This window comes from Papio anubis, chromosome 17 (assembly GCF_008728515.1).
Source record: "Papio anubis isolate 15944 chromosome 17, Panubis1.0, whole genome shotgun sequence".
Classification (NCBI taxonomy): domain Eukaryota; kingdom Metazoa; phylum Chordata; class Mammalia; order Primates; family Cercopithecidae; genus Papio; species Papio anubis.
The window spans coordinates 49,467,994-49,494,071 of NC_044992.1; the positions used below are offsets into that span (position 1 = coordinate 49,467,994).

Sequence of the window (26,078 nt, forward strand, 5' to 3'; positions counted from 1 at the left end):
GGCTATACTTCCTCCTCCCTGGGGCCCCCTGCAGAGTATCTGGGAAGCAAGGCTTCCCTACATCCTCCATGCACCCCCTTAGAGTTTTCAATTCCTTTCCTCGTGATCCTGCCAACGAAGACACTGTGACCACACAGGGAAGGTGGGGAGAACCCAGACATTTTGGCTTCTGCAGCTTTAAAGTTCTTTTTTTTTTCCTCTGAAGTTAAAAGAATGAAACCAGGAGAGGTAGTAAGGGGCAAGAAGGGAGAGTGGGAATGGAGAGAAAAGGGCAGCTCTGAGAAGCAGATGGGGAGGGAGGCAGATGAGATGCACCCGCCCCCCACCCCCAGCCCAGGACATGAAGTCTTGGCTCAGCTGTGCTGTGAGTGGGCAGCTGGGCTGGCCCCTCCTCTGGTGCTGCCAACCCGCTGCCAGGCAGAGGGGAGGCCCAGAGGAGAGGGAAGCTGGGCAAAGGGGATGGAAGGCGTCCAGCCCGACCTCACCAAACCCCTTGGGCCTCGTGGGAAGGGGCCTCTTGGAGAGGGGGACTGAGACTGTAGACAGGATGTTCACTGCTGTGGCAAGGCCTGTAGGCAGTTTCGAAGTTGGGAGGACTCAAGACGGTCCCTTCCTGGACTTTTCTGAAGGTAGAACCAGCCTCATAAATAACTAGGCTGGGTGAACGGGGGCTTTAGCTAGTTTATGGATCACAGTCGGCTGGTGAGGTCACGCGCCCACTGTGTGGCCCTGGGTGGCCCTGGGCAAGCCCCTTCCCCTCTCTGGACTTCCACTTCTTACCTGCAAATTATGGAGAGGGGGAGGGCTGAAACACATGACTGCCAAGGTTCTTTCCAGTTCCTCCGTCAGGGTTGAGTTTAGATGGCGGGAGTAAAAGAAGGAGGGAGGTGCTGCGGTGGTGGGCTTCTCTAGAATCCCCAGTCCTTCCCCTCCCTACAGTTTTGCCTCTGAGGTCACAAAACTTGTGGCCCCCAAGACACACACGCGCACACACGCGCGTGTACGCACACACCCCACACATTTGTTTTTTAATCTAGGGGCTCAAAAGATGACACTCGTCAGAGCTGGAAGGCATCGCCAATTGGTCCACCCTTCCCTCCTCCCTTTTTGCGGATGAGAAAACTGAGGCCCAGGTTTGGGATTTCCAGAGCCCGGGATTTCCCAGCGCCCCCTACCAACCACATTCCCCCGGCTATTCTGACCCGCCCCGGTTCCGGGACGCTCCCTCGGAGCCGCAGCCGAGGGCCGGCTGGGACTCCCGGGGGACCCCGCCGTCGGGGCAGCCCCCACGCCCGGCGCCGCCCCGCCTTGCAGCCCGCCGGAACGGCAGCCGCTGTTGCGCACTCGCAGGGGAGCCGGCGACCGAGGGCGGAGGCAGGGAGGGAGCGAGCGGGGCTGGGAGGGGTGCTGGCGCGGGCTCGCGCGCTGTGTATGGTCTATCGCAGGCAGCTGACCTTTGAGGAGGAAATCGCTGCTCTCCGCTCCTTCCTGTAGTAACAGCCGCCGCTGCCGCCGCCGCAAGGAGCCCCGGCCGGGAGCGAGAGCCGCGGGGCGCAGAGCCGGCCCGGCTGCCAGACGGCGCGGCCCCACCAGGTGGGTGGCCCGGTGGCGCGTCCTGGGCGGCGCGCGGAGAGGGGACACTCGACTGCCGCCCCGGCACCTCCGACACCCGGAGCCCGACGGCCGGGCGCAGCGCGGGGATCAGTCGCGGGCACCGCGAGGGAGTTGGCACAGCGCAGACAAGGGAGGAGGGACAGGGGTCGGGGATGAAGGGCGGTGGCCAGGGAGGGCGCCGTCCTGGCACGCATCGTAGAGGGAGCACTGTCGGGCTGGACCCGGGGAGACACTAGTGCGCAACTGGGGGAGCAGCTAAAAAGGGGAGCGCCCAAGTCCCCAGCCCTCTCTCCTGAACAGCCCCAGCCACGTGCCCGAAAAGCCCTAGCCGTCGAGTGGGAGCTGTCGGCGCTGGCCTAACTTTGGGTTGGAATATCTCCCCTTCCCAGAAACTGGGCCCGAGGCGGGCTGGGGGGATCCTTGCAGCCCTCTCCAGAGGGCCTGTGGGCCTCCCGCCTTCAAGTTTCTCTTTCAGTTTCTAGCCGTACCCCCCACTGGGGAAGCTCCGGTGGGGCAAGGGGAGAGGAAGACGGGGAGGGCACCTGCTTCTGCAGAGCACCTTCTCCTCCCCTTCAACGGGTTCCTCGTTGGAGGGGATGGGCTGCCCTCCATCTCTGTTCCCGAACAAGAAAGCTGTCTGTGGGAAGGGAGGGGCCTGGCCTGACCGCGGTCCAGGGATAGGTAGGCATGGCAGGGCCAGGGGCAGGCCCGGTTCCTTGGCCTCTGGAGAGGAGAGCACTTCAGCGCTCGGCTCGCCCTAGGTGAACAGCCATGGCAGGCTGGATCCAGGCCCAGCAGCTGCAGGGAGATGCGCTGCGCCAGATGCAGGTGCTGTACGGCCAGCACTTCCCCATCGAGGTCCGGCACTACTTGGCTCAGTGGATTGAGAGCCAGCCATGGTAGGCACGTCCCGCCCTGCCCCTCCTCAGAGGGTCCCTACCATCCAGGCCCTTTGGCCTCTAGTTCTACTCATGGTGGTTTGGTGTGACTCTGGTCCTGCCTGTCCTTCTCTGTGCGGAAGGGGTGGTGTCCCTGTGAAAGGGGAAGCCTGGGAGGACAGAGAATGGTTTTAGACTCGGATGTCTGTGGAGCTGCTGGGAACAAGTCTTGTGGGCCCTGGAGTGCCCTCGGTCATGAGCCTGGGGTCTCCACTTTATTCTGGGTCTCTGACCTCCTTGCCCAAGGAGGTGCCACAGTAGATTTTTCTCTCCTGCCCCGCCCCAAGGGATGCCATTGACTTGGACAATCCCCAGGACAGAGCCCAAGCCACCCAGCTCCTGGAGGGCCTGGTGCAGGAGCTGCAGAAGAAGGCGGAGCACCAGGTCGGGGAAGATGGGTTTTTACTGAAGATCAAGCTGGGGCACTACGCCACGCAGCTCCAGGTGGGCGTGGGCTCTGGGCCACCTACGGGGAGGCAGCATCATCTTGTTCCAGCATCAGAACCCCTGGGTTTTTTCCTGGCCTGGCCACTGACTCACCATGTGACCACGAACTTATTGGGAAGTTTTCTTTGATTTCCCCCACCCCCTCTTTCTAAATTAGACCTGTCAGATTTCTTTAGCATATTGCAAAGCAAGGGTGGGAGGTGTTTATTGCCAACAGAGGGAGATGGGTGAACTGGCCTTGTGGAAGCAGCAGAAGGGATGGAGGGAGACTGAGTCAGGATTCCTGGGTTGGAGAAGGGAAGACCAGCACTCTAGAAATGAGGCAACCAGACCTCCCTCTTGGGCTTTTTTCAAGGTGAGAGAGGAGCTGTCCCAGAGACAAGAGCTGGACACAAGGGCTTTGAATTGAGGGTTTAGAAATAAGATGTAGCTTCTTCTTTACTTGAGGAGTAGGGGTGTGGAGGAAGAGAGGGAGTTTTTGTGGAAGCAGGAAAGGGGTGTGGGTAGTGATCACAGTCAAGCATTTATTGGAACTCACTTATGTTTCCTAGAGAGCCCTTCAATACAGACAGCGGGGTGCCAGGGAAATACAGGTTCATCCCAGAAGAGGGGAAAAACAGGAGAAACCTGAGGGGAACCAACATAGGAGGCCAGGGGCAGGGTGGTGGGAAGTACCTTGACCTTGGCATCAGATGTCCTGAGTCTGGAGTCATCTGCTTTCTCACTTGGTTGCATCTGGACAAGTACATAATGTCTCTCAGTATCAGTTTTCTCATCTGTGAAATGGGGATTATAGTTTCTGCTTATGTCCTAGGGTTTCCATGCTGTTAGTGCAGTGGTCCCCCACCACTTTTTGGCACCAGAGACCGGTTTCATGGAAGACAATTTTTCCATGGACCGGGATTGGGCAGGGAGGTGGTTTTGGGATGATTCAAGGGCATTACATTTATTGTGCACTTTATTTCTATTATTATTACATTGTATTATGTAATGAAATAATTATACAACTTACCACAATGTAGGATCAGTGGGAGCCCTGAGCTTGTTTTCCTGCAACTAGACAGTCCCATCTGGGGGTGATGGGAGACAGTGACAGATCATCAGGCATTAGATTCTCATAAGAAGTGCATAACCTAGATCCCTCGCACGCGCAGTTCACGATAGGGTTAGCATTCCTATGGGAATCCAGTGCCACTGCTGATCTGACAGGAAGCGGAGTTGAGGCTGTAATGCGAGCAATAGGGAGCAGCTGTAAATCAGATGAAGCGTCATTTGTTTGCTCACTGCCACTCACCTCCTGCTGTGTGGTCTAGTTCCTAACAGGCCACGGACCTGTACCAGTCCATGGCCCAGGGGTTGGGGACCCCTGTGTTAGAGTCAAAAGAGATGGTACATTGAAAGTGCTTCATAAGACCAGGCGCGGTGGCTCACGCCTGTAATCCCAGCACTTTGGGAGGCCGAGGCAGGTGGGCCACCTGAGGTCGGGAGTTCAGCCCGACCAGTGTGGAGAAACCCCGCCTCTACTAAAATACAAAATTAGCTGGGTGTGGTGGTGCATGCTTGTAATCCCAGCTACTTGGGAGGCTGAGGCAGGAGAATCGCTTGAACCCAGGAGGCAGAGGTTGCGGTGAACTGAGATCACGCCATTGCACCTTTAGCCTGGGCAACAAGAGCAAAACTCCGTCTCAAAAAAAAAAAAAAAAAAAAAAAAAAGGGAAAGTGCTTCATAAACTGTGGGTTTTTAATTCACTCCAAACCAGATATGAAGATGTTGGAGGGGAAGATGAGGATGAGGAACAGAAAGATAGAGGTGTCTGGGAGGCTTTCTGGGAAAAGCTGAGGCAGAGGCTGAAGGAGAGGAAGGGCTGGGCATGGCATGGGACTGGCATGGCTGGAGCAGAGGTTGGCTGCTGGAGGCTGCTGTTGGATTCTTTCAGAACACGTATGACCGCTGCCCCATGGAGCTGGTCCGCTGCATCCGGCACATTCTGTACAATGAACAGAGGCTGGTCCGAGAAGCCAACAATGTGAGTGTCCCTTGGGGATGGGGAGGGGTGTTGAGAAGTCCTTCCATATGCCTTTCTCTCCAGAAACAACTGTGTTTATAGAAAACAGCAGCACGAGGAGAGCACCAAGAAGATGAGGGACGTGGGCAAGTGTGAGAGGTGGCAGCATTGCACGCCAGGGTGGAGTGACCCCCTAGGTCCAGTCCCTGGCTCTACCACTTAACTAGCTGTGTGACTTGAGCAAGTTGCTTAATCTCTCTGAGCTTCTGTTCCTACTGTCTTTCTTTCTCTGTCTCTCTCTCTCTCTCTTTCTCTTTCTTTCTTTCTTTCTGCCTCTCTGTCTTTTTGACACAGAGTCTTGCTTTGTCACCCAGGCTGGATCTCGGCTCACTGCAAGCTCCGCCTTCCAGGTTCATGCCATTCTTGTGCCTCAGCCTCCCGAGTAGCTGGGGCTACAGGCGCCCACCACCATGCCCAGTTAATTTTTTGTATTGTTAGTAGAGATGGGGTTTCACTGTGTTAGCCAGGATGGTTTCGATCTCCTGACCTCGTGATCCACCCGCCTTGGCCTCCCAAAGTAGTGGGATTACAGGTGTGAGCCACTGTGCCCGGCCCCTACTGTTTTTTTTTCCCCTGAGACGGAGTCTTGCTCTATTGCCTAGGCTGGAGTGCAGTGATACGATCTCTGCTCACTGCAACCTCCGCCTCCCAAGTTCAAGCAATTATCTTGCCTCAGCCTCCCGAGTAGCTGGGATTACAGGTGCCCACCACCATGCCCAGCTAATTTTTTTTGTACTTTTAGTAGAGACAAGATTTCACCATGTTGGCCAGGCTGGCCTTGAACTCCTGACCTCGTGATCCACCCGCCTCAGCCTCCCAAAGTGCTGGGATTACAGGTGTAAGCCACCACGCCCGGCCTGTTCCTACTCTTGTAAAATGGAGATAGCAATCCTACCTATCCGTGTCAGAAGAACTAACACAGGCAGGCTCAGAGAAGTGAGGCCCTGGCAGGGGTAACGGGGACGCATCTCCCCGGTTCTGAAATAATAAGAGCACTGGGCATCTACACGGACAATGGCACAGTGCTCTACTATCTGCAATAGAGCAAAAGGAATTTCACAACATGACGTAACAGTTAGAAATCTTAGAACAGTGACCACAGCAAAGGTCATATTATTTATTTATTTATTTATTTGTTTATTTTTGAGACTGAGTCTTACTCTATCATCCAGGCTGGAGAGCAGTGGTGTGATCTCGGCTCACTGCCACCTCCGCCCCTTGGGTTCAAGAGATTCTCATGCCTCAGTCTCCGGAGTAGTTAGGATTACAGGGACCCACCACCATGCCTGGCTACTTTTTGTATTTTTAGTAGAGACAGGGTTTTACCCTGTTGGCCAGGCTGGTCTCGAATTCCTGACTTCAAGTGATCCACCTACCTCGGCCTCCGGAAGTGCTGGGATTACAGGCATGAGCCACTGTGCCCGGCCTATTATTTATTTATTGTTGTGGACACGATTTCAGGATTTACTCAGTAGACATTTACTGAGGTCTTACTGTACATCTGATGCTGGGCTATCATCAGAGAAACACGTAAAGCCCTGGTTCCTGCCTGGAAGGAATTCTGGCAGCGATGGATTCTCTAGAGATGAGCTGAGTGCTAAGCGGGCCTACGTGGAAAAAGCACCCAACTCAGATCGGGGCAGGCTGGCAGGGGAGCGTCCTGAGGACAGGCATGTCTGAACTACAGTGGAGAAAGGCAGGAGAGGAGGGATGAATTTTCTAGTGAAAAGACAGCAGCTGTGAGAGCAGGAGGGCATGAATCTTCTTATCACGTTGGAAGACTTGTAACTGGTCAGTGTAACTGGGGAGAAGGAACCAAGTGGGGGGTTGCCATGGATAAAAATAGATAGAGACACCCAGGCGCGGTGGCTCACGCCTGTAATCCCAGCACTTTGGGAGGCTGAGGCGGGCGGATCACCTGAGGTCAGAAGTTCAAGACCAGCCTGGCCAACATGGTGAAACCTGGTCTCTACTAAAAAATACAAAAAATGAGCTAGGCATGGTGGCGGGCGCCTATACTCCTAGCTACTCGGGAGGCTGAGGCAGGAGAATCGCTTGAACCCAGGAGGGGGATGTTGCAGTGAGCCAAGATTGCACCACTGCACTCCAGCCTGGGCAACAGAACGAGACTCTGTTTCGGAAAAAAAAAAAAAAAAAAAGAGAGGGGTTAGAAACCAGGTCACAAAGGGTCTTCCAGCACAGCCCCCATGTCCGTGACCTGTTGCCATCACAGAGCTACATGCAAACCTAAAAATGACTTCAGCCTCATTGACAAATCCATGTCCATGGTGCTGGTGGTGTCATGGTCTGGCAGCTCATTCCTTCCTCCAGCCATAAAGCTGTTCCTGAACACCGCTGGTGTTCTAGGCCTTGTGGATTCTGTAGCACACAGGAAAGACAAGGTCCTAGCCCTTGGGAACCTCACAACCTTGTGCAGGCAGACAGACAGAAACACGTAAGCAAACACAAGAACAACACACTTTCAGCCAGGAGCAGCACTACTGTGAATTGGCTCATCAGAGATGACCCCTCTGCAACGGTACCAGTTAAAGTGCTTTGCCTCAGGAGGATCTGATACCAGAATGTTCCAGACTGTTGGAACAATAAGTGCAAGGGCCCCAGGGCAGGAACATGCCTGTGTGTTCAAGGAGCAGACACAGAAAGCACACATTCCCAGGGAGCTGGAGATGGAGGTAGGCAGGGCTATGGCCAGCAGACACCATGGGAAGGGGTTTGGATTTTATTCTGAGAACAGTTCATTGGAAAGGCTCTGAGGACTTGGTCACCTTCAGCCATGCGCTGCCTTCCTTTGTGACCTGGTTTCTACCCCACTCTATTTTTGTGTGTGTGTGTGTGTGTGACAGAGTCTCGCTGTGTTGCCCAGGCTGGAGTGCAGTGGTGCAATCTCGACTCACTGCAACCTCCCACTCCTGGGTTCAAGCGATTCTCCTGAATGTGCTGAAGGAATGGCTGGATCCAGGGAGAGCTTGTTGATGCCTCTCCCCTAACTTCATTTCGGGGTCTCCAGGATGCCTGTGAGAGGTTCAGCCTCTTTCCTCTTCCTTCGATCACAAGGAGGTCTTAAGTGAGATGACGTGTGTTCACAGAGCCCTGTTCTTCCCTGTGTCCCTAGGATCTACTGCAGTCCACGGCATTGGGTCAGCAAATAAATGTAGAGCGAGGGGTCATCATCATTAGTGGGAAAACCCAGGTGACACCTGGGACGTGTTGAGTTCTAGTCCCTGGGAGGGAAATTAGATGGGCCCTGTTTGGATACTCTGGTGGAGGCAGCTCTGACATAGACGTTTGTACTTTGAAGGTGCCGTTATCTGCTGTTATCTGCCAGGTCACCTGTTTCTCCTCTGTCTTTCCCTTTTCTATCCCAATTCTGGCAAATGACTCCTTCTGATGCAAATGACCCTCCCTTCTTGCCCTACTTTGGGGTTTGGAGTCTGTAGTATTGGTGTTTCCTCCCATCCTCTTTTCCCCGAGTTATTTCCACTCCGTCTGTCTCCAGTGCAGTTCTCCGGCTGGGATCCTGGTTGACGCCATGTCCCAGAAACACCTTCAGATCAACCAGACATTTGAGGAGCTGCGACTGGTCACGCAGGACACAGAGAATGAGCTGAAGAAGCTGCAGCAGACTCAGGAGTACTTCATCATCCAGTACCAGGAGAGCCTGAGGATCCAAGGTGAGGCGCGGTGGAGGCACAGTGTGCATCCTGAGGGTGGGCGTGAGGAACATTCTATGGGCTCCTGGAGGGTAGGTCTTGGTCAGTGTCCATCTCCTCAGCACTTTGCCCAAAGCCTGGTAGAAGCAATGGCTCCCGGTGACTGAGCCCCTGCCGTGGGTCACACTTGGCACACATTATTTAATTCAACCCTTTCAACAATCCTATGAAGTGAACAGTTGTGTTATCCTTTCTTTGGTAAAAATGAGGTTCAAAGAGAACAAGTAACTTGGCCTAGGTTGTCTGTAAGTTACAGAACTGGATCTCAGCTAGAGATATATCGTAAAATTCCTATACTTTATTAACCAATATTCTCTCCTTAATGGTATATATTCTGTAAATATCTACATAAATAGGTAAATATGAACTGTGCTCCCTAACCAGAGGGAGGACTTGGATTGGAAGTCTTCTGGTTGAACCGGGCTGGGAGAGGTGGAACTTCCAGAGTGGGCCTTCTTGAGCCTCACGGATAGGATGTGGGCCTGGGAGAAGAGGTGACAGTAGAAAATTCTCCTGTGTCCTAGGTCCATAGTTTGCCAATGGCTCCCATGATAAAGATGTAGGGAAATAAAAAAATCAAGTTAGCTTGGAAGGAATTAACCCCAGGTACAATTTGAGGAGTCATGGGACGTGGTCCATCTATTAATATGTCCCATTCCAGACTGACCCCAGAAATGTACCACCCCTTCTTAGTGAGAACAAGGGGCATCAAACTGCTTTTTCCTTTACTCTTTTTAATCTGGTTTCTTAAGGTAGACCTTAAGTCATTGATTTTAGACCTTTCTTCTTTTCTTTTCTTTTTTTTTTTTTTTTTTTGAGACAGTCTTGCTCTGTCACCCAGGCTGGAGCACAGTGGCACGATTTCGGCTCACTGCAGCCTCTGCCTCCCAGGTTCAAGCAATTCTCGTGCCTCAGTCTCCCGAGTAGCTGGGACTACAGGTGCAGGCCACCACGCCCGGCTAATTTTTTTAGAATTCTATTGTAACTATTTAAGCTCTCTTCCTAACCCTGCACTGTCAGTGCTTTTTGTATACTGAGACCAGCTCAGTGCCTGAATGTTGTAGCTATTATGTAAATACTTGCAGGATAATTCTAAATATTTATTTATTTATTTATTTATTTATTTATTTATTTATTATTGCCCACGCTGGAGTGCAGTGGCATGATCTCAGCTCACTGCGACCTCTGCCTCTCACGTTCAAACTCTTCTCATGCTTCACCCTCCTGAGTAACTAGGACTACAGACATGTACTACCACGCCTGGCTAATTTTTTTTTTGTTGTTGTTGTTTTTTTGTAGTTTTAGTAGATACGGAGTTTTGCCATGTTGGCCAGGCTGGTCTCAACCTCTGGCCTCAAGCGATCTGCCTGCCTCAGCCTCCCAAAGTGCTAGGATTATAGGCGTGAGCCACTGAGCCCAGCTAATACTGGCAGGATTATTCTTTTTTTTTTTTTTTTTTGAGACGGAGTCTCACTCAGTCGCCCAGGCTGGAGTGCAGTGGCGCGATCTGGGCTCACTGCAAGCTCCGCCTCCCGGGTTCATGCCATTCTCCTGCCTCAGCCTCCCAAGTAGCTGGGACTGCAGGCGCCCGCCGCCACGCCCAGCTAATCTTTTGCATTTTTTGTAGAGACAGGGTTTCACCATGTTAGGCAGGATGGTCTTGATCTCCTGACCTCATGATCCGCCTGCCTCGGCCTCCCAAAGTGCTGGGATTACAGGCGTGAGCCACTGCGCCCAGCCCTGGCAGGATAATTCTAAGAGAACTTCCCCTCATCTGAATCTATCCCAGACTGACCCCAGAAGAAGGGCAGCTCCTTCTGAGAATGGAAATGGAAGATTTGGGGCTGTTATTCCTACCCAAGTCCTTAGACTGTCGACAGTATTTCTGATCCCGTGCCTGGCTTTTCTGTTTCCTGTGCTGCGTGGTGTATTAGGTTTGGATTCAGGTTGGGTTTGGATCCATCATGCAGTGTCTTCTCAGTCCCATTTGTCAAGTTCACTCAGCAGAAACACAAGACTGTTGATCTGCTTTTGCCAGGGAAGGCTCAGCTACCTCCAGTGGAGTAGGGAAATTGCTTCCTGTCTCCCTGGCCTCCTTCCCAAAAGCTTCTGCACGTTTCCAGGAGAGACCTAAGTGGGTCCCTTGCATAGGAAGGCTGGGCCCAGGTGTTGGGATCACCACCACCCTCCCTGTGGCTGGGCAGGATTCCCGTGGTAGCCGTGCAGACACCTCGGATCTGTCCGTGCCTGGATGATCCTCTTCCTGCTCGATACCTGCAGTGAGATTGGAGCCATATTTCTGAGTTCTAGCTCTGGGCTGTTCCTGGCTACATAGAATTGCTTTTGTCTGTCCCAGCTTGTGCATCCCATGGGGCAGGGCTGGGGTCAGGGCGACATGACCCTCAGGGGCCAGCCAGGAGCTCGACTGAGACATGCTGATGCGCGCGTCTTCTGACTCAGCTCAAGCAAGGACGCTGGGCTGTTGAGAAGGTGATGGGAAGGGATTAATAGTCCCAGCGTGGTGGAGAGGGGCTGTTGTTGGGAGAGTGGGGTGGGCCTGCTGGTGGTGGCTGTAACTGTGGACATGTCTAGTTTCTTAGGCTGGGTTATTGATACACAGGTGCTCCTGTGTTCCATGTTCCCTGTGTCTTACATATTTCATAATGGATACTTTTTGGTTTTTTTTTTTTTTTGAGATGCAGTCTTGCTTCTCCTTGGCTGGAATGCAGTGGTGCTCTCGGCTCACTGCAACCTTTACCCCCCAGGTTCAAGCAATTCTCCTGCCTGGGCCTCCTAAGTAGTTGGGATTACAGGCATGTGCCACCATGCCCAGCTAATTTTTGTATTTTTAGTAGAGACAGGGTCTTGCCATGTTGGCCAGGCTGGTCTCGAACTCTTGACCTCAAGTGATCCGCCTGCCTCAGCCTCCCAAAGTGCTGGGATTACATGCTTGAGCCACCACACCTGGCCACATGATGGATACTTTTTTTTTTTGAGACAGAGTCTCGCTTGTGTCGCCCAGGCTGGAGTGCAGTGGCCCAATCTCAGCTCACTGCAAGCTCCACCTCCCGGGTTCACACCATTCTCCTGCCTCAGCCTCCCTAGTAGCTGGGGCTACAGGTGCCCGCCACCACACCCGGCTAATTTTTTGTATTTTTAGTAGAGACGGGGTTTCACCATGTTAGCCAGGATGGTCTCAATCTCCTGACCTCGTGATCTGCCCGCCTCGGCCTCCCAAAGTGTTGGGATTACAGGCGTGAGCCACCGCTCCCGGCCCCATGATGGATACTTTTTAAAAGGTAGTGAGGCCTGACTTACTCCCTGTCCCACCATCGATGACTCCTCACAGATGGTGTGGAGAAAAGCCACCTCCCTCCAGCCTCCCTTTCCTGAGAGAATCTTGGTGGCTCTGCATCCCCAGTGGCCCTGGACATGCTCTCCTCTGCTGTCTGTCTGTCTGTCTCCCCTGGTTGGTCGGCTGGGCTCACAGTGAGCCTACCTGGACAAACATGCTGGGCCCCTTCCAGCCCCTCGAGAATCTCATCATCCCCTGAGGGGGGACTGCTGTGCTCAGGGACGAGACAGAGCTGCCGGGGCCGGGGGCCCCTGAGGAGGCCTTGCTGCGGGAGGGATGGGGCCGAGCAACTGCTTGTCTCTGTCACCTCTTCTCTCTGTCCTGTTCCCCATTAACCAAGAAGGACGAACCTCACACAGAGCTCACCCATGCCAGGAAGCTTTCTGGCATCTTCCATGTCCTCATGTATTTAATCTTCAAGCGCCCCACTGAGGCAGGTACTGAGATTCTCCTGTTTTACACGTGGGGGAGCCGAAGCACAGAAAGGAAAGTGATTTGCCCAGGTTCACCCACAGTCAAGGGCACGGGCACACTTGCACCCCAGACAGCCTAGACCAATGCCGGGCTGTGAGAAGAGGGCTGGCAGCTCTGTGTGGCAGGTGGGCAGCAGACAGGCGGGCCTCCTCCCCAGCTGCCCCAGCACCCGTGTGCCCCCAGAGGGGACGCTAAGAGTCAGGAGGCCGGCGAGCAGGGCCCAGAGGCACCTCCTGAGGCGCCCATTCATCTTGCCCCCGCTGTCTGTCAGGAACTCCGACTTGCCCTTGATGCTGTATCTGAGCCTGGGAGGGTCTCGCTCCAGAACGGATGAGTGCGCTTCCCTGGGCCTCCTGTTGGACACTGGGAGGTGATAGTCATGGTTTCCTATCCCTTCCTAATAGCTCAGTTTGCCCAGCTGGCCCAGCTGAGCCCCCAGGAGCGTCTGAGCCGGGAGACGGCCCTCCGGCAGAAGCAGGTGTCTCTGGAGACGTGGCTGCAGCGCGAGGCACAGACGCTGCAGCAGTACCGCGTGGTGAGTGGGGTCCTGGCCTTCTCCTGGGCGTGGGTGCCATGAAGTCAGTCTCTGGCGACCCAAGGGAGGGCTAGGACCCAGATGAGAGCAGAACCTGGGGAGGCAGGAAGCATTTTTTCCTGGGGGCCATGCGAGGCACAGCAGCTCGGACCTGCCCTGCCATTTCCCAGTGAGGCCCCGCAGTGTTCTCTGGGAGCCCAGAAGGAGCTGCTCTCCTCCCTTCCCTCAGGAGCTGGCCGAGAAGCACCAGAAGACCCTGCAGCTGCTGCGGAAGCAGCAGACCATCATCCTAGATGACGAGCTGATCCAGTGGAAGCGGCGGCAGCAGCTGGCCGGGAACGGCGGGCCCCCCGAGGGCAGCCTGGACGTGCTACAGTCCTGGTAATGGTGTGGGGTGGCCAGAGGGCAGGGCAGGAGGGGCTGGTGGGGACCCTGGCTGCTTCTGCCTCCTGTGCTGGCTCCTGCAGCAGGCCCCCTCCATCCTGGGACAGCTCTTGTTTCTCCAGGGGCCCTGGTTCCTGAATCAGACTTTGGTCCCCCATCCTGTGCACCTCCCCCAGGAAGGGGGCTGCTGTCCTGGGGGTGGGAGAGAGCTCGGGGGTGTGGGGTGATGCTCAGGCTGTTTGGGCCTAGACAGGGTCGCCCCTCCTGTGTACATTTCTAATTCTGGGAGGCAGAGAGCTCTGCTCTTCCCATGGGTGGGAGGTGTGGTGAAAGCACAGAGCCTTCCTGCGGGAGGGGGAGCTGTGTCTTGGGGCCTGGCGTCTGTGCGGAGAAGCCATTGTCCTCCTGTTGGCCTTGGGGCTCCCGTGCAGGTGTGAGAAGTTGGCCGAGATCATCTGGCAGAACCGGCAGCAGATCCGCAGGGCTGAGCACCTCTGCCAGCAGCTGCCCATCCCTGGCCCAGTGGAGGAGATGCTGGCTGAGGTCAACGCCACCATCACGGACATCATCTCAGCCCTGGTGACCAGGTGACTGCTGCCTGTTGGCCATGCCCAGGAGCTTGGGGCAGCTCCAGACTGCGTGTGGGGGGCCGCAGGTGCCTTCCAGACCAGCAGATTCGCTTTGTGCCTCTCATCCCTCCCCACTCCGTCTCCAGTTGCTGTGGCTGCTGGGTGCCGCCCTTGCCCGGTTTCTCCTGTGGACACTGCAAGAGATGCCCTTGGGCCGCAGCCCATGCCAGCTGCTGTGTTATCTTACTCCCCTCTCCATCCTTTCCCTGGACTCTCATGGCTTCCCCAGGAACAGAGGCTGTGCCCGTGCTTTTCACCTCCTGAGCCCCGCGGGAGGCAGACCCACCCCCACCACAGGAGGACTGAGAGCCCTTTCCCCTGCGCCAACCCCTCATCGTACGTCTGTCCCTGTGTCCCCTGCAGCACATTCATCATTGAGAAGCAGCCTCCTCAGGTCCTGAAGACCCAGACCAAGTTTGCAGCCACCGTGCGCCTGCTGGTGGGCGGGAAGCTGAACGTGCACATGAACCCGCCCCAGGTGAAGGCCACCATCATCAGTGAGCAGCAGGCCAAGTCTCTGCTCAAGAACGAGAACACGCGCAAGTAATTGTGCCTCTCCCTTCCCCTGCCCAGACTTAGGTGTGGGGGACCTGCACCCCCTCTCTTTGTCCTTGCATCCAGCCATGTCTTGTCCCCTAGTTTACCATGTTGCCCAGGCTGGTCTCGAACTCCTGGACTCATGCAGTCTTCCCATCTCAGCCTCCCAAAGTGCTGCGTTGACAGGCGTGAGCCACCACGCCCAGCCGAGTATCAGTTCTTTACCCTGGGGATGGCGTGGCTGCCGGAGAGCTGAGGCTCACTGCCACTGCCCAGCATTGTGAGAGACTGTCATACCACTTTCTCCTGAAAGTGTGTTGCTTCACACCATTGTAAATTCAATCATGTCAAACCATCATTAAATCTGGACAGATGGTACACTGCCCTCCTCCTACTCAGAGACCATCCCGGTTCCTGCAACAAGCATGGTGCTAGGCTAGATGCGGTGGCTCACCCCTGTAATCCCAGCACTTTGGGAGGCCAAGGTGGGAGGATCACTTGAGCCCAAAAGTTTGAATTGGACAACACAGGGAGACCCTCATCTCTACAAAAAATTTTAAAATTAGCTGAGCATGGTGGTGCACGCACCTGTAGTCCCAGCTGTTCAGGAGGCTGAGGTGGTAGGATCACTTGAGCCTGGGAATTTGATACTACAGTGAGGTATGATTGCGCCATGGCATTCTAGCCTGGGCAACAGAGTGAGACCCTGTCTCGAAAAAAAATCACACAAAGTATGGTGTTGCAGCCGTGTTCTAGAACCTGTGCTACGCACCGAGGACGAAACTGTGATCCCAACAGAATTGGGCTGTCTCCTTGCTCAGCGCCTTGACCAGCAGAGCAGGCAACAGATGCTGGGAAATGCCTGATGGTGTAGCCATGTGGCAGGGGGACGTGTAGGGCACTGAGAAAGGGGGTCTTGATGCAGGAGTAAAGAAATGACAGTCTTAGGCTCCTGGTGGAATTAGAGGTAGCTAGTGATAGGGAGGGAAGTAGCAGAGAGAGAGGACTTTCAGGCAGAGCCCATGTGCCGCGTCCTGAGGGAAGAGTACAGAGAGGCTGTGTGTGGCAGAGTGGGGAGGTAGTGTCCAGTGTCAGGGCAGGCCACCCACAACATATGCAGGGGGTGAATGAATGAGTGAGTGAATGAGTGATGTGGAAGACATGGCCCCATCCCCTGTCATCCAGTTAAAAATGTTTACTGAGGCTGGGCGAGGTGACTCACGCCTATAATCCCAGCACTTTGGGAAGTGGAGGCGGGTAGATCACTTGAGGCCTGGAGTTCGAGACCAGCCTGGCCAACATGGTGAACCCTGTCTCTACTAAAATACAAAAATTAGCCGGGCTTGGTGACATACACCTGTAGCTCCAGCTACTTGGACCTCTAGTCCCAACTACCAACTACTCTGAGGCAAGAAAATCACTTGAACCCAGGAGGCAGAGGTGGCAATGAGCCAAGATTGTGCCACTGCACTCCAGCCTGAGCGACAAAGCGAGGCTCTGTTTCAAAAGAAAGAAGGCCGGGCACAGTGGCTCATGCCTGTAATTCCAGCACTTTGGGAGGCCGAGGCGGGCGGATCATGAGGTCAGGAGTTCATAACCTGCCTGACCAACATGGCGAAACCCCGTCTCTACTAAAAATATAAAAATTAGCCCGGCGTGGTGGTGGACGCCTGTAATCCTAGCTACTTGGGAGGCTGAGGTAGGAGAATTGCTCGAACCCAGGAAGTGGAGGTTGCAGTGAGCCAAGATCGTACCATTGCACTCCAGCCTGGGCAACAAGAGCAAGACTCTGTCTCAAAACAAAACAAAAAAACGAAAACAAAAAAACTTTACTGATTTCCTACCATGTGATCTGGGGTGAAGATGAAGACAAATGATCTTCTCACTGCCTTTGAGCTTGCACTGCAGCTGGGGAGACTGATGAAAATACACTTTAAAAGATCAGGCAGGGCCAACCCAATGACAGACAGTGGAAAAGAAGTTAAGACAGAGCAATCTAGGCCGGGCGCGGTGGCTCACGCCTGTAATCCCAGCACTTTGGGAGGCCAAGGTGGGAGGATCATTTGAGGTCAGGAGTTCGAAACCAGCGTGGGTAACATGGCAAAACCCAATCTCAACTAAAAATACAAAAATTAGCCAGGTGTGGTTGCACGTGCCTGTAATCTCAGCTATTTGGGAGGCTGAGGCAGTAGAATCACTTGAACCTAGGAGGTGGAGGTTGCAGTGAGCCGAGATTGCACCATTGCACTCCAGCCCGGGCAAAAAGAGCAAAGCTCTGTCTCCAAAAAAAGAAGAAAGAGCAATCTGCTAGCATTGGAGATGTGTTAAAGGCGGGGGTGAGGGAAGGTCAGCCTGGTAAGCTTCACCAGATAAGTGGTCCAGGAAGGCCTTTCTGGGGAGCTATCTGGGCTGAGACCTGAAGGAGGAGAAGGCTAAGAGCGTTTGGGGTGACAGGAAGAGCAAGGGCCAATGTCCAAGCCTGGCATGTTCAGCAGACAGCCAGGGCCAATGGGGCTTGCGTGTCCTGAGTGAGGGGAGAGGAGTTCAGTGAGGCCAGGGAGGTGGGTAGGTGTTAAACATAAGGATACTCATAGACTGTGGTTGTGGTTTTTATCTTAAGTGCATTAGAAGCTACTGGAAGTCCCCAAAGCCCCTCACATCAATCTTTGTATCTGAGGAATTTCTAATAATAGATCCAGACCTCACCATTGGAGACCTTGCCTTGGGTGCTGGGCACCAGGTTGATGGAGAAGTCAACCCAGAAAGATGCCAAGAAACACTCTTAGGGGATGGGGGCAGGGGCTTTTGGCAGGGCTGACCTGAGTGAAGACCCCAGCCCAAGGTGTGGACAGGACCATGCTCCTGGCCTGGGGCCTGTGTGGAGCTGGGACTCCCCTCTCCATTGCAGCGAGTGCAGTGGTGAGATCCTGAACAACTGCTGCGTGATGGAGTACCACCAAGCCACGGGCACCCTCAGCGCCCACTTCAGGAACATGGTGAGGACAGGGCCCACCCTCAGAGGGCAGGTCTGCCCAGAGCCGAGTCCTTGTAAGCAGCCGCAGTCTCCCTGTTCCTCTGTCACCTCCCACCCTGCAGTCACTGAAGAGGATCAAGCGTGCTGACCGGCGGGGTGCAGAGTCCGTGACAGAGGAGAAGTTCACAGTCCTGTTTGAGTCTCAGTTCAGTGTTGGCAGCAATGAGCTTGTGTTCCAGGTGAAGGTGAGGCCCCCAGCCCTCCTGCCCCAACTGCTGCAGTTCACCCAGGAGGTGGAGGGGCCTGCCTTGGGACTCCTGGCTGCATTGCCACCGGACAGCCTGCTTTGACTCTGTGGGTACCTGTTTGCTAGGTTATAATCTGGGACTAACCCAGACAATTTAGGCAATGGGCTAAAAAGAAATTGGTTGTAGTTTTTGTTTGTTTGCTTGTGCCTACGTTTTGTTGGGAGGGGTTTGTGTTTGGAACTGTGGGTGAGGAAAGTGGGTTGGGACCAGGTGTGGTGGCTCTCACCTGTAATTCCAGCATTTTGGGAGGCAGAAGAGGGAGGATTCCTTGAGTCCAGGAGTTCAAGATTAGCCTGGGCAGCATAGTGAGAACCTGTATCTACAAAAAAAAAAAAAAAAAGTCAGGCATGGTGGCATGCACCTATAGTCCCAGCTATTCTGGAGGCTGAGGCAGGAGGATCACTTGAGCCCAGGAGGTCGAGGCTGCAGTGAGCTGTGATTGCACCATTGCCCTCCAGTCTGGATGACAGAGCGACACCCTGTCTCGAGAAAAAATAAAGTGGATTGCGGCCACACGTGGTGGCTCATGCCTGTAATCCCAGCACTTTGGGATGCCAAGGCAGGTGGATCACCTGAGGTTGGGGGTTTGAGACCAGCCAGACCAACATGGAAAAACCCTGTCTGTACTAAAGATACAAAATTAGCCAGGTGTGGTGGCGCATGCCTGTAATCCCAGCTACATGAGAAGCTGAGGCAGGAGAATCGCTTGAACCTGGGAGGCAGAGGTTGTGGTGAGCCGAGACTGTACCATTGCACTCCAGCCTGGGCAACAAGAGTGAAACAATGTATCAAAAAAAAAAAAAAAAAAAGCATTAAAAAAAAAGATTGGGCACATTGCTTAAGCAGAGGGCACGTGGTGGTCACGCCCCATCAACTTGGGTTCCTCTGACTCCTGTAGACTCTCTCCCTACCTGTGGTCGTCATCGTCCATGGCAGCCAGGACCACAATGCCACGGCCACCGTGCTGTGGGACAACGCCTTTGCTGAGCCGGTGAGTCCCCGTGGGAGCCCTACCCCAGCCCCCCCACCCCCCGGGCCCTAGGACTTGCCTGGGGTCAGCCCCACCCCAGGGCCAGCCCAGAGGTGAGGTGAGGCCAGAAGGGCCGGGGTGCTGGGCGCCTACCTTCGGCCATGGCCTTGGTACTCTGTCTGGGTTCCAGGTTCCTGGACTGGGGTCTGTGAGGTCTGTGAGTTTGGTCTTTGGATCCTGGTCTGGGATCCTCCTTTGGCAGATGGCTTGGGTCCTTGCTGTCTGTCCTCTGTGCCCCCACCCCCTGCATCAGCTTTCTTCCCTGCAGGCTGGGGTTGCAGCGCACGCTAGTGTATAAAAGCCGCCGCATTTCGTACCCTTGCATTTGTGTCACCTTTCTGGATATGTCTCAGTCTCCCCCTGTCTCTCAGTGTCTGTGTATCTCGTGTGTGTGTGAACATTTCCAACTCCCTTAATCTACCTTTTCCCCTCTCTTCTCTCCGTCTCAGGGCAGGGTGCCATTTGCCGTGCCTGACAAAGTGCTGTGGCCACAGCTGTGTGAGGCGCTCAACATGAAATTCAAGGCCGAAGTGCAGAGCAACCGGGGCCTGACCAAGGAGAACCTTGTGTTCCTGGCGCAGAAACTGTTCAACAACAGCAGCAGCCACCTGGAGGACTACAGCGGCCTGTCCGTGTCCTGGTCCCAGTTCAACAGGGTGAGGGACCCGGCCACCAGCCGTCCACCAGGGCCCATGGGGGTCTGTCGCTCCTCTGCCTCACAGGTTACTGCCTGGTCTAGCACCCCACTCTCCACCCCCAACTACCCTCTCCTACAACCAGGAGAGATGGGGGCCCCTAGCCTCAGGAAATGCAGGCAGGGGCTATAGGAATTGTGCTCAGTGATGAAGCCAGAGTGAGATGACGGAGGGCCCCAGGGCTGGAAGTCGGGATCCTTGGGTTCTGGGCCTAGATGTGTTTGCTAATTTTCTCTTTTTTTTTCACAGACAGAGTCTCACTCTGTCACCCAGGCTAGAGTGCTTACTGCAACCTCTGCCTTCTGGATTCAAGTGATTCTTGTGCCTCAGCCTCCTGAGTAGCTGGAATTATAGGCGTCCACCACTATGCTGGGCTAATTTTTGTATTTTTAGTAGAGACGGGGTTTCACCATGTTGGCCAGACTGGTCTCGAACTCCTGACCTCAGGTGATCCGCCCACCTTGGCCTCCCAAAGTGCTGGGATTACAGGTGTGAGCCACCACGCCTATGGCTCTGGTTCTGCTTCTGCCTCTTTCCTCACTAATTTTTGAAGACCCATCCATTCTCTGTGCCTCAGTTTCCCCACCTATAAAATGAGGGGATGACTTTGGAGGCCCCATCCAGCCTGGATTATTTTCTTTCTTTTTTTTTTTTTTTTTGAGACGAGTCTCGCTCTGTCGCCCAGGCTGGAGTGCGGCAGCTGGATCTCAGCTCACTGCAAGCTCCACCTCCCGGGTTCACGCCATTCTCTTGCCTCAGCCTCCCGAGTAGCTGGGACTACAGGCGCCCGCCACCTTGCCTGGCTAGTTTTTTTTTTTTTTTTTGTATTTTTTTAGTAGAGACGGGGTTTCACCGTGTTAGCCAGGATGGTCTTGATCTCCTGACCTCGTGATCCGCCCGTCTCAGCCTCCCAAAGTGGTGGGATTACAGGCTTGAGCCACCACGCCCGGGCAGCCTGGAGTATTTTCTACACCTCTTACTCCCACCCATGGGCTAGTCTTGGACCCTAGTGTCTTAGAAGCAAGTTTCCTCTCTGGGTCCCTAGGGTACAAGTTGGGGGCTGTGTCACTTTATGGTCTGCTGGAGTGTGGTGGCAAGCAGGGGTGAAGAACTGGGAGAGGGCTGGGTGGGGGCAGGAGGGCCCTGACTTTCGTGGGCTACCTGTGACCTGGGGCACCAGCCCTGACTCGGGGGTTCCTGGGCCCTCAGGAGAACTTGCCGGGCTGGAACTACACCTTCTGGCAGTGGTTTGATGGGGTGATGGAGGTGTTGAAGAAGCACCACAAGCCCCACTGGAATGATGGGTAAGGAACGGGGGCCACAGGGTCAGTGGGCACAGAGGGACTGTGGCTGTGGCCCAGTGGTGACGCTCAATGCTCCATGCACCCAGGGCCATCCTAGGTTTTGTGAATAAGCAACAGGCCCACGACCTGCTCATCAACAAGCCCGATGGGACCTTCTTGTTGCGCTTTAGTGACTCAGAAATTGGGGGTATCACCATTGCCTGGAAGTTTGACTCCCGTGAGTGCCCGCTTTGCCCACACTCCAGCCCCAAGGCCCAGTCTCCTGTTCCCTTGCCCCCACCCCCTGCCCTCCGCATCGGGCTTGTGTCCTTAGAAGGTACCCAGTGGGAAGCTTAGTATGAGAGGGCTGTGGCTTGGAAATTCCCTTTCTATCGTTTTCCATTCTGGAGAACCTGAAGTCCCCAGCCCCATAGACTCCAGGACGGTTGGGCGAGTTCTCCTGCAGTTTCAGCTCTCCCCGCTCTGCCACAACCCAGCCTTGTTGGTATCTGCTCATCTGGTTTGCTGAGTAGAACATCCTGCATCGGCTTTCTTCCCTACAGGCTGGGGTTGCAGCGCAAGCTCGTATATAAAAGCCCATATTTCTCTTGCAAGCCTGCCTTAAAGCCCCACAACCTTGGTCCTCCTCCTGCTGCTGGTGGATTATGGGAATGAGGCTGTTCTTTTCACAGCGGAACGCAACCTGTGGAACCTGAAACCATTTACCACACGGGATTTCTCCATCAGGTCCCTGGCTGACCGGCTGGGGGACCTGAGCTATCTCATCTATGTGTTTCCTGACCGCCCCAAGGATGAGGTCTTCTCCAAGTACTACACTCCAGTGCTGGGTGGGTACTGCCCCAGGACCCTGCCGGCTGACTCCCCCGGGCTCTTCCCCAGCCCATAGACAAAGCCTTGGGTTGCGCCGTGGGGACTCCCCAGGAGGAGCCCAGGGGCCATGTCCCCTGTGGGTTTTGGCCCATGGGGTGACGGAGAGGACTTCAGGGCTCACAAATGAGAGGGAACGACAAACCTGTCCCAGCTCTCTTCTCTGCAAAGTGAAAGCTGCATGGATTCTCACTTCTGCACCCTCGGAGGAAGGGGTGGCAGTGCTGTAGGGAGTGGCCGGGATCATTCGAGCCCACAGATAGTGCTCTGCTCCCCACCTCACCAGCTGCTGTCTCCACACCCTGCTCACAAACCTTCCCCCGAGTGGAGTGCAGGCAGCAAAAGGGAGAAGTCTTTTTTCTTCCAGCTGCCCCAAATCCATTGATTGGGTTTGCTTGTTCATTCTCTCTCTTTGACGGGTGAGGGCAGGGAGAGGGAAAGCAAATGGCCAGAAAAGGAACCAGGAGAAGGGATGGGATTCAAGCCAGGGGTCTCAGTGACCCTCAGGCAGGATTCATCAGCTGGTGTTTACTGGGGGCCCTTGGGAACGCTCATCCCAGCTGAGACCACAAGGTGATGTGGACAGGAGGGAGACTGCATGGGGCATGGACTTCTACCCCACTTGGGAGTTCCCAGAGACTTTGGTTCTCACTGCGGTTCTCCCCTTGGCAGCTAAAGCCGTTGATGGATACGTGAAGCCACAGATCAAGCAAGTGGTCCCTGAGTAAGTGGCCAGGTGGCTCTGGCCCTCCTTCTGCCTCTTTCCTCCTTCCCCAGACCCTGCCTCCTGCCTCCCACCCTGATCCTGGGCCCAGCTTTCTGCTCCCCGAGGAAACCTGTCTCAGCCCTGGGGAGGGACCTGGGCTTGGTCACGCTGTGCCAGTACCCGAGTGCCCACTCCTGTAGCCGGAGCTCCAGGGCCAAGTGGGCACTTTGTCCTTCTACACCCCGAGAAAGACAAACATGCCCCTCGGTCCCCTCCCCGTCAGCTGCCCCGGCCTCCCTGGCGGCTGAAGCTGTTCTCTTCCTTCTGCAGGTTTGTGAACGCATCTGCAGATGCCGGGAGCGGCAGCGCCACGTACATGGACCAGGCCCCCTCCCCAGCTGTGTGCCCCCAGGCTCACTATAACATGTACCCACAGAAGTAGGTGGTGTTCTCATGGGGGTCCGCAGGGGAAGAACTGGGGGCTTGGCCCCAGGCTGGACCCCTGGAGGGCTGGTGGGCAAAGGAATCCAGAGCTCTGGTTAAGCCCCGGTCCAGGAGGAGTGAGATCAGCCAGGAAGACGGAGCATTTTGAAGCTAAACATAGCAGGGTCCAGTCCTCACTCTAGGACCAACTGTGCAATCTTGGGAAAATGATTGAGCCTCTCTGAAGCTCAAGTTTCCTTACGTGTAAAACGGAGGCAAGAATGCTTGCCTCATGAGAACGGGAGGAGCATTAAAATGAGACACTGTGGGTGAAGCATTTCCACAGGGAGGGGCTTGGAAGGGCTTGATACAGGGTAGCTATGAATGGGGTGGTTGTTCTTGAGTCTGGTGGGAACAAGGTAGAGAATTAATTCCCTTCCTCACTGTGGATGGCCAGGGCTGGATGTCTGGGAGGTACCACCTTCCAGTGGGACCACTGAAGATCGCAGGTTCCAATCCGGAGTCCACCACCTCCCAGCCAGGTGGCCCAGAGCAAGCTTCCTGACATGGCCTTGTTTCCTCGTCTATAAAACGGGGTCAATACCCACTCTCCAGGTGGCTGTAAACATTGGAGTCATGTGCCTACCACGAAGCTGAGCATAATTGCAGGTGGGCGGAGCCCACTGTGTCAGTCACCTGGTTTTACAGATGAGGACAGGGAGAGGGGAAATGAATTCCCTAAGATTATTCAGTGAGTTAGCAAGAGATGGGAATAGAGTGGGGGTCTGCAGAAGCCAGTGGGCTGCTACCCAGCTCAGGGTGGGGTGAGGGCATCCAGCCAGAACTGGTCCTGTTCTCATGAGACGAGTTTGAGTGGAGAGCAGGCTGGAGGCTGTCCCCAGGGAGCTTGAGGCTGTGAGAAATGCCAGCTCCCTCTGACATCCCCCTCTCTTTACCAGCCCTGACCCTGTCCTTGACCAGGATGGAGAATTCGACCTGGATGAGACCATGGATGTGGCCAGGCACGTGGAGGAACTCTTACGCCGACCGATGGACAGTCTTGACTCCCGCCTCTCGCCCCCTGCCGGTCTTTTCACCTCTGCCAGAGGCTCTCTCTCATGAATGTTTGAATCCCACGCTTCTCTTTGGAAACAATATTCAATGTGAAGCGTTCGTGTTGTGAGCTTAGTATGGCTGTGTACACCGACACCTTTGCAGGCATGCATGTGCGTGTGTGTGTCCTTGTGCATGAGCTACGCCTGCCTCCTCTGTGCAGTCCTGGGATGTGGCTGCAGCAGTGGTGGCCTCTTTTCAGATCATGGCATCCAAGAGCGCACCGAGTCCGTCTCTGTCGTGGTAGACACTGAGCCTCTGTCACTGCAGGCACTCAGCGCAGTCAAACCTATTCCTTCTGTGCCCTTCATCTGCTCAGCAGCTATTTGAATGAGATGATTCAGAAGGGGAGGGGAGATGGGTAACGTTTCTAAGCTGAAGTTTCACTCCGGAGTGAGAAGCTTTGCCCTCCTAACACAGTGTGTGTGTGTGTGTGTGCACGTGTGTGTGTGTGCGCGTGTGCGTGTCTATGTAAATGCATCTGTCCTCATGTGTTGATGTAACCGATTCATCTCAGGAGGGAGGCTGGGGTTCATTTTTGAGTAGTATTTTATACTTTAGTAAATGTGGACTCCAGACTCTCTGTGAACCCTCGGAGAGCGCGTCTGGGCCTGGCCATGTCCTTAGCACAGCAGGGCCGCTGGTTTGAGTGAGGGTTTCTGAGCTGCTCTGAATTAGTCCTTGCTTGGCTGCTTGGCCTTGGGCTTCATTCAAGTCTATGATGCTGTTGCCCACGTTCCGCGGGATATATATTCTCTCCCCTCCTTGAGGCCCCAGCCTTCTTACCTTGCCTCTCTGTTCGTAACCTTGTCTATGAAGAGGAAGAAAAGATTGGGTCTAGGATATGGTGGGTGGACAGGGGCCCCGGGACTTGGAGGGTTGGTCCTCTTGCCTCCTGGAAAAAAAAAAAACTGCAGTGAAAGACAAGCTGCAAATAGCCATGTGCTGCGTGTCTGTGGAATCTGGAGTGAGGGGTAAAAGCTGATTTGGTTTGACTCCGCTGGGAGGTGGGGCCAGGAGCAGGCCTTGCGATGTTGCATAACTGGCTGTGATCTGGGAAGGCCTTGCTCCCAACCACACACGCGCCTCCCTCTGAGGCTGTAGGACTCACAGTCAGGGGCAGCTGACCATGGAAGATTGGGAGCCCAAGGTTTAAACTTCTCTAAAGGGAGGTGGGGATGAGAAGAGGGATTCTTTTGTACTTTGTACAAAGACTACACATTTGTGTAAACAGTGTTTTGGAATAAAATATTTTTTTCATAAATTTGCTGCTATGGCTCCTGGTTGGGGTGTTGGTGGCCTCCCTGGGTGATGGGAACCCCTGGAGCTGGGTTGTTCTGTTCCTTCCCCCGTGCATGCCTGACGCTGTCATTTTTAGTCTTAAATTTTAACTCTGCCCGCTTTGCTGTGGTTTTCAGGGTGCTGGCCACCCCTGGAATACTGTCAATGCTTCTCAGAGGGGTGAGGGGCCAGTTTAAGGGGCACAGATTCCCTAAAATGCAGGGGACTCGAGGTTTGGGGAAAAGATGGAGATGGGCACGGGTGGGCAGAACTCTGACCCAGGCCTCTCCTTAGCAGCTGCTGCTCCCAGCAGCCTCGAAGCTGGCGGCTGAGGGCCCGGGGCCAAGATACTTCTCAACCCTCCAGGCCAGGGGCAGTCCCAGAGCCACAACGTCCCATCCTCCTCCTTCCCAGAGACCAGCAGGTGGCACCACGCGGCTGCGCTTTCAGCTGGCTGCCGGCGACTGTGTGAGGCGGGGGTGCAGGAGGGGGACTGGCTCGCCCCGGCTGGACCCCCGCGCCGCTGGCTGCGGCCAGTCTCTGCTGTCGGTGGGGCCCTTGGGCGCAGGAACACGCGCTCCCCGGGCGGGGCTGGGAGCCAGGTTTGCGGGCAGGTTCCTTCTGAGCTCAGAGCTCAAGTAAGGGAGGGGGGCGGCTCGTGGGCCCC

General features: G+C 54.9%; 2 protein-coding genes across 4 annotated transcripts in view; one reads left to right on the forward strand and one right to left on the reverse strand.

The window, feature by feature from the left end:
• STAT5B (signal transducer and activator of transcription 5B) overlaps window positions 1-888 on the reverse strand; it is a 90,570-nt gene extending 89,682 nt beyond the window's left edge. The window contains exon 1 of the mRNA XM_017950755.3: window positions 781-888. The gene's annotated coding sequence lies outside the window, so the exon portion shown is untranslated. The remainder of the gene's footprint in view (window positions 1-780) is intronic.
• On the forward strand, window positions 860-25,394 carry LOC100998364 (signal transducer and activator of transcription 5A). 3 transcript variants are annotated; one of them, XM_003913066.4, is made up of 19 exons: window positions 860-1,593; window positions 2,376-2,513; window positions 2,840-2,996; window positions 4,937-5,026; window positions 8,583-8,757; window positions 13,030-13,160; window positions 13,390-13,541; window positions 13,976-14,131; window positions 14,537-14,716; window positions 17,619-17,706; window positions 17,807-17,929; window positions 18,891-18,983; window positions 19,472-19,678; window positions 20,927-21,021; window positions 21,108-21,238; window positions 21,693-21,848; window positions 22,561-22,612; window positions 22,925-23,032; window positions 23,977-25,394. In XM_003913066.4, exons 2-19 carry the CDS (start codon window positions 2,386-2,388, stop codon window positions 24,137-24,139), a joined length of 2,385 nt encoding a protein of 794 aa, XP_003913115.1. In that variant the 5' UTR covers window positions 860-1,593; window positions 2,376-2,385; the 3' UTR covers window positions 24,140-25,394. The 3 variants fall into 3 exon arrangements, with proteins under 3 accessions (XP_003913115.1, XP_031513483.1, XP_017806243.1); XM_017950754.3 differs by lacking the exon at window positions 860-1,593 and having other exon boundaries at window positions 1,622-2,513; XM_031657623.1 differs by lacking the exons at window positions 2,376-2,513; window positions 2,840-2,996 and having other exon boundaries at window positions 1,479-1,593.
• The last annotated feature ends 684 nt before the right edge of the window (window positions 25,395-26,078 follow it).

What these genes read in the sequence shown, in the direction of transcription:
- LOC100998364 (XM_003913066.4), top strand. Translation starts at nt 2,386, where the DNA reads ATGGCAGGCTGGATCCAGGCCCAGCAGCTGCAGGGAGATGCGCTGCGC. An exon ending in TGGTCCGAGAAGCCAACAAT is followed by an intron (nt 5,027 to 8,582) that starts GTGAGTGTCCCT and finishes GTCTGTCTCCAG; the next exon opens with TGCAGTTCTCCGGCTGGGAT. An exon ending in TATAACATGTACCCACAGAA is followed by an intron (nt 23,033 to 23,976) that starts GTAGGTGGTGTT and finishes TCTCTTTACCAG; the next exon opens with CCCTGACCCTGTCCTTGACC.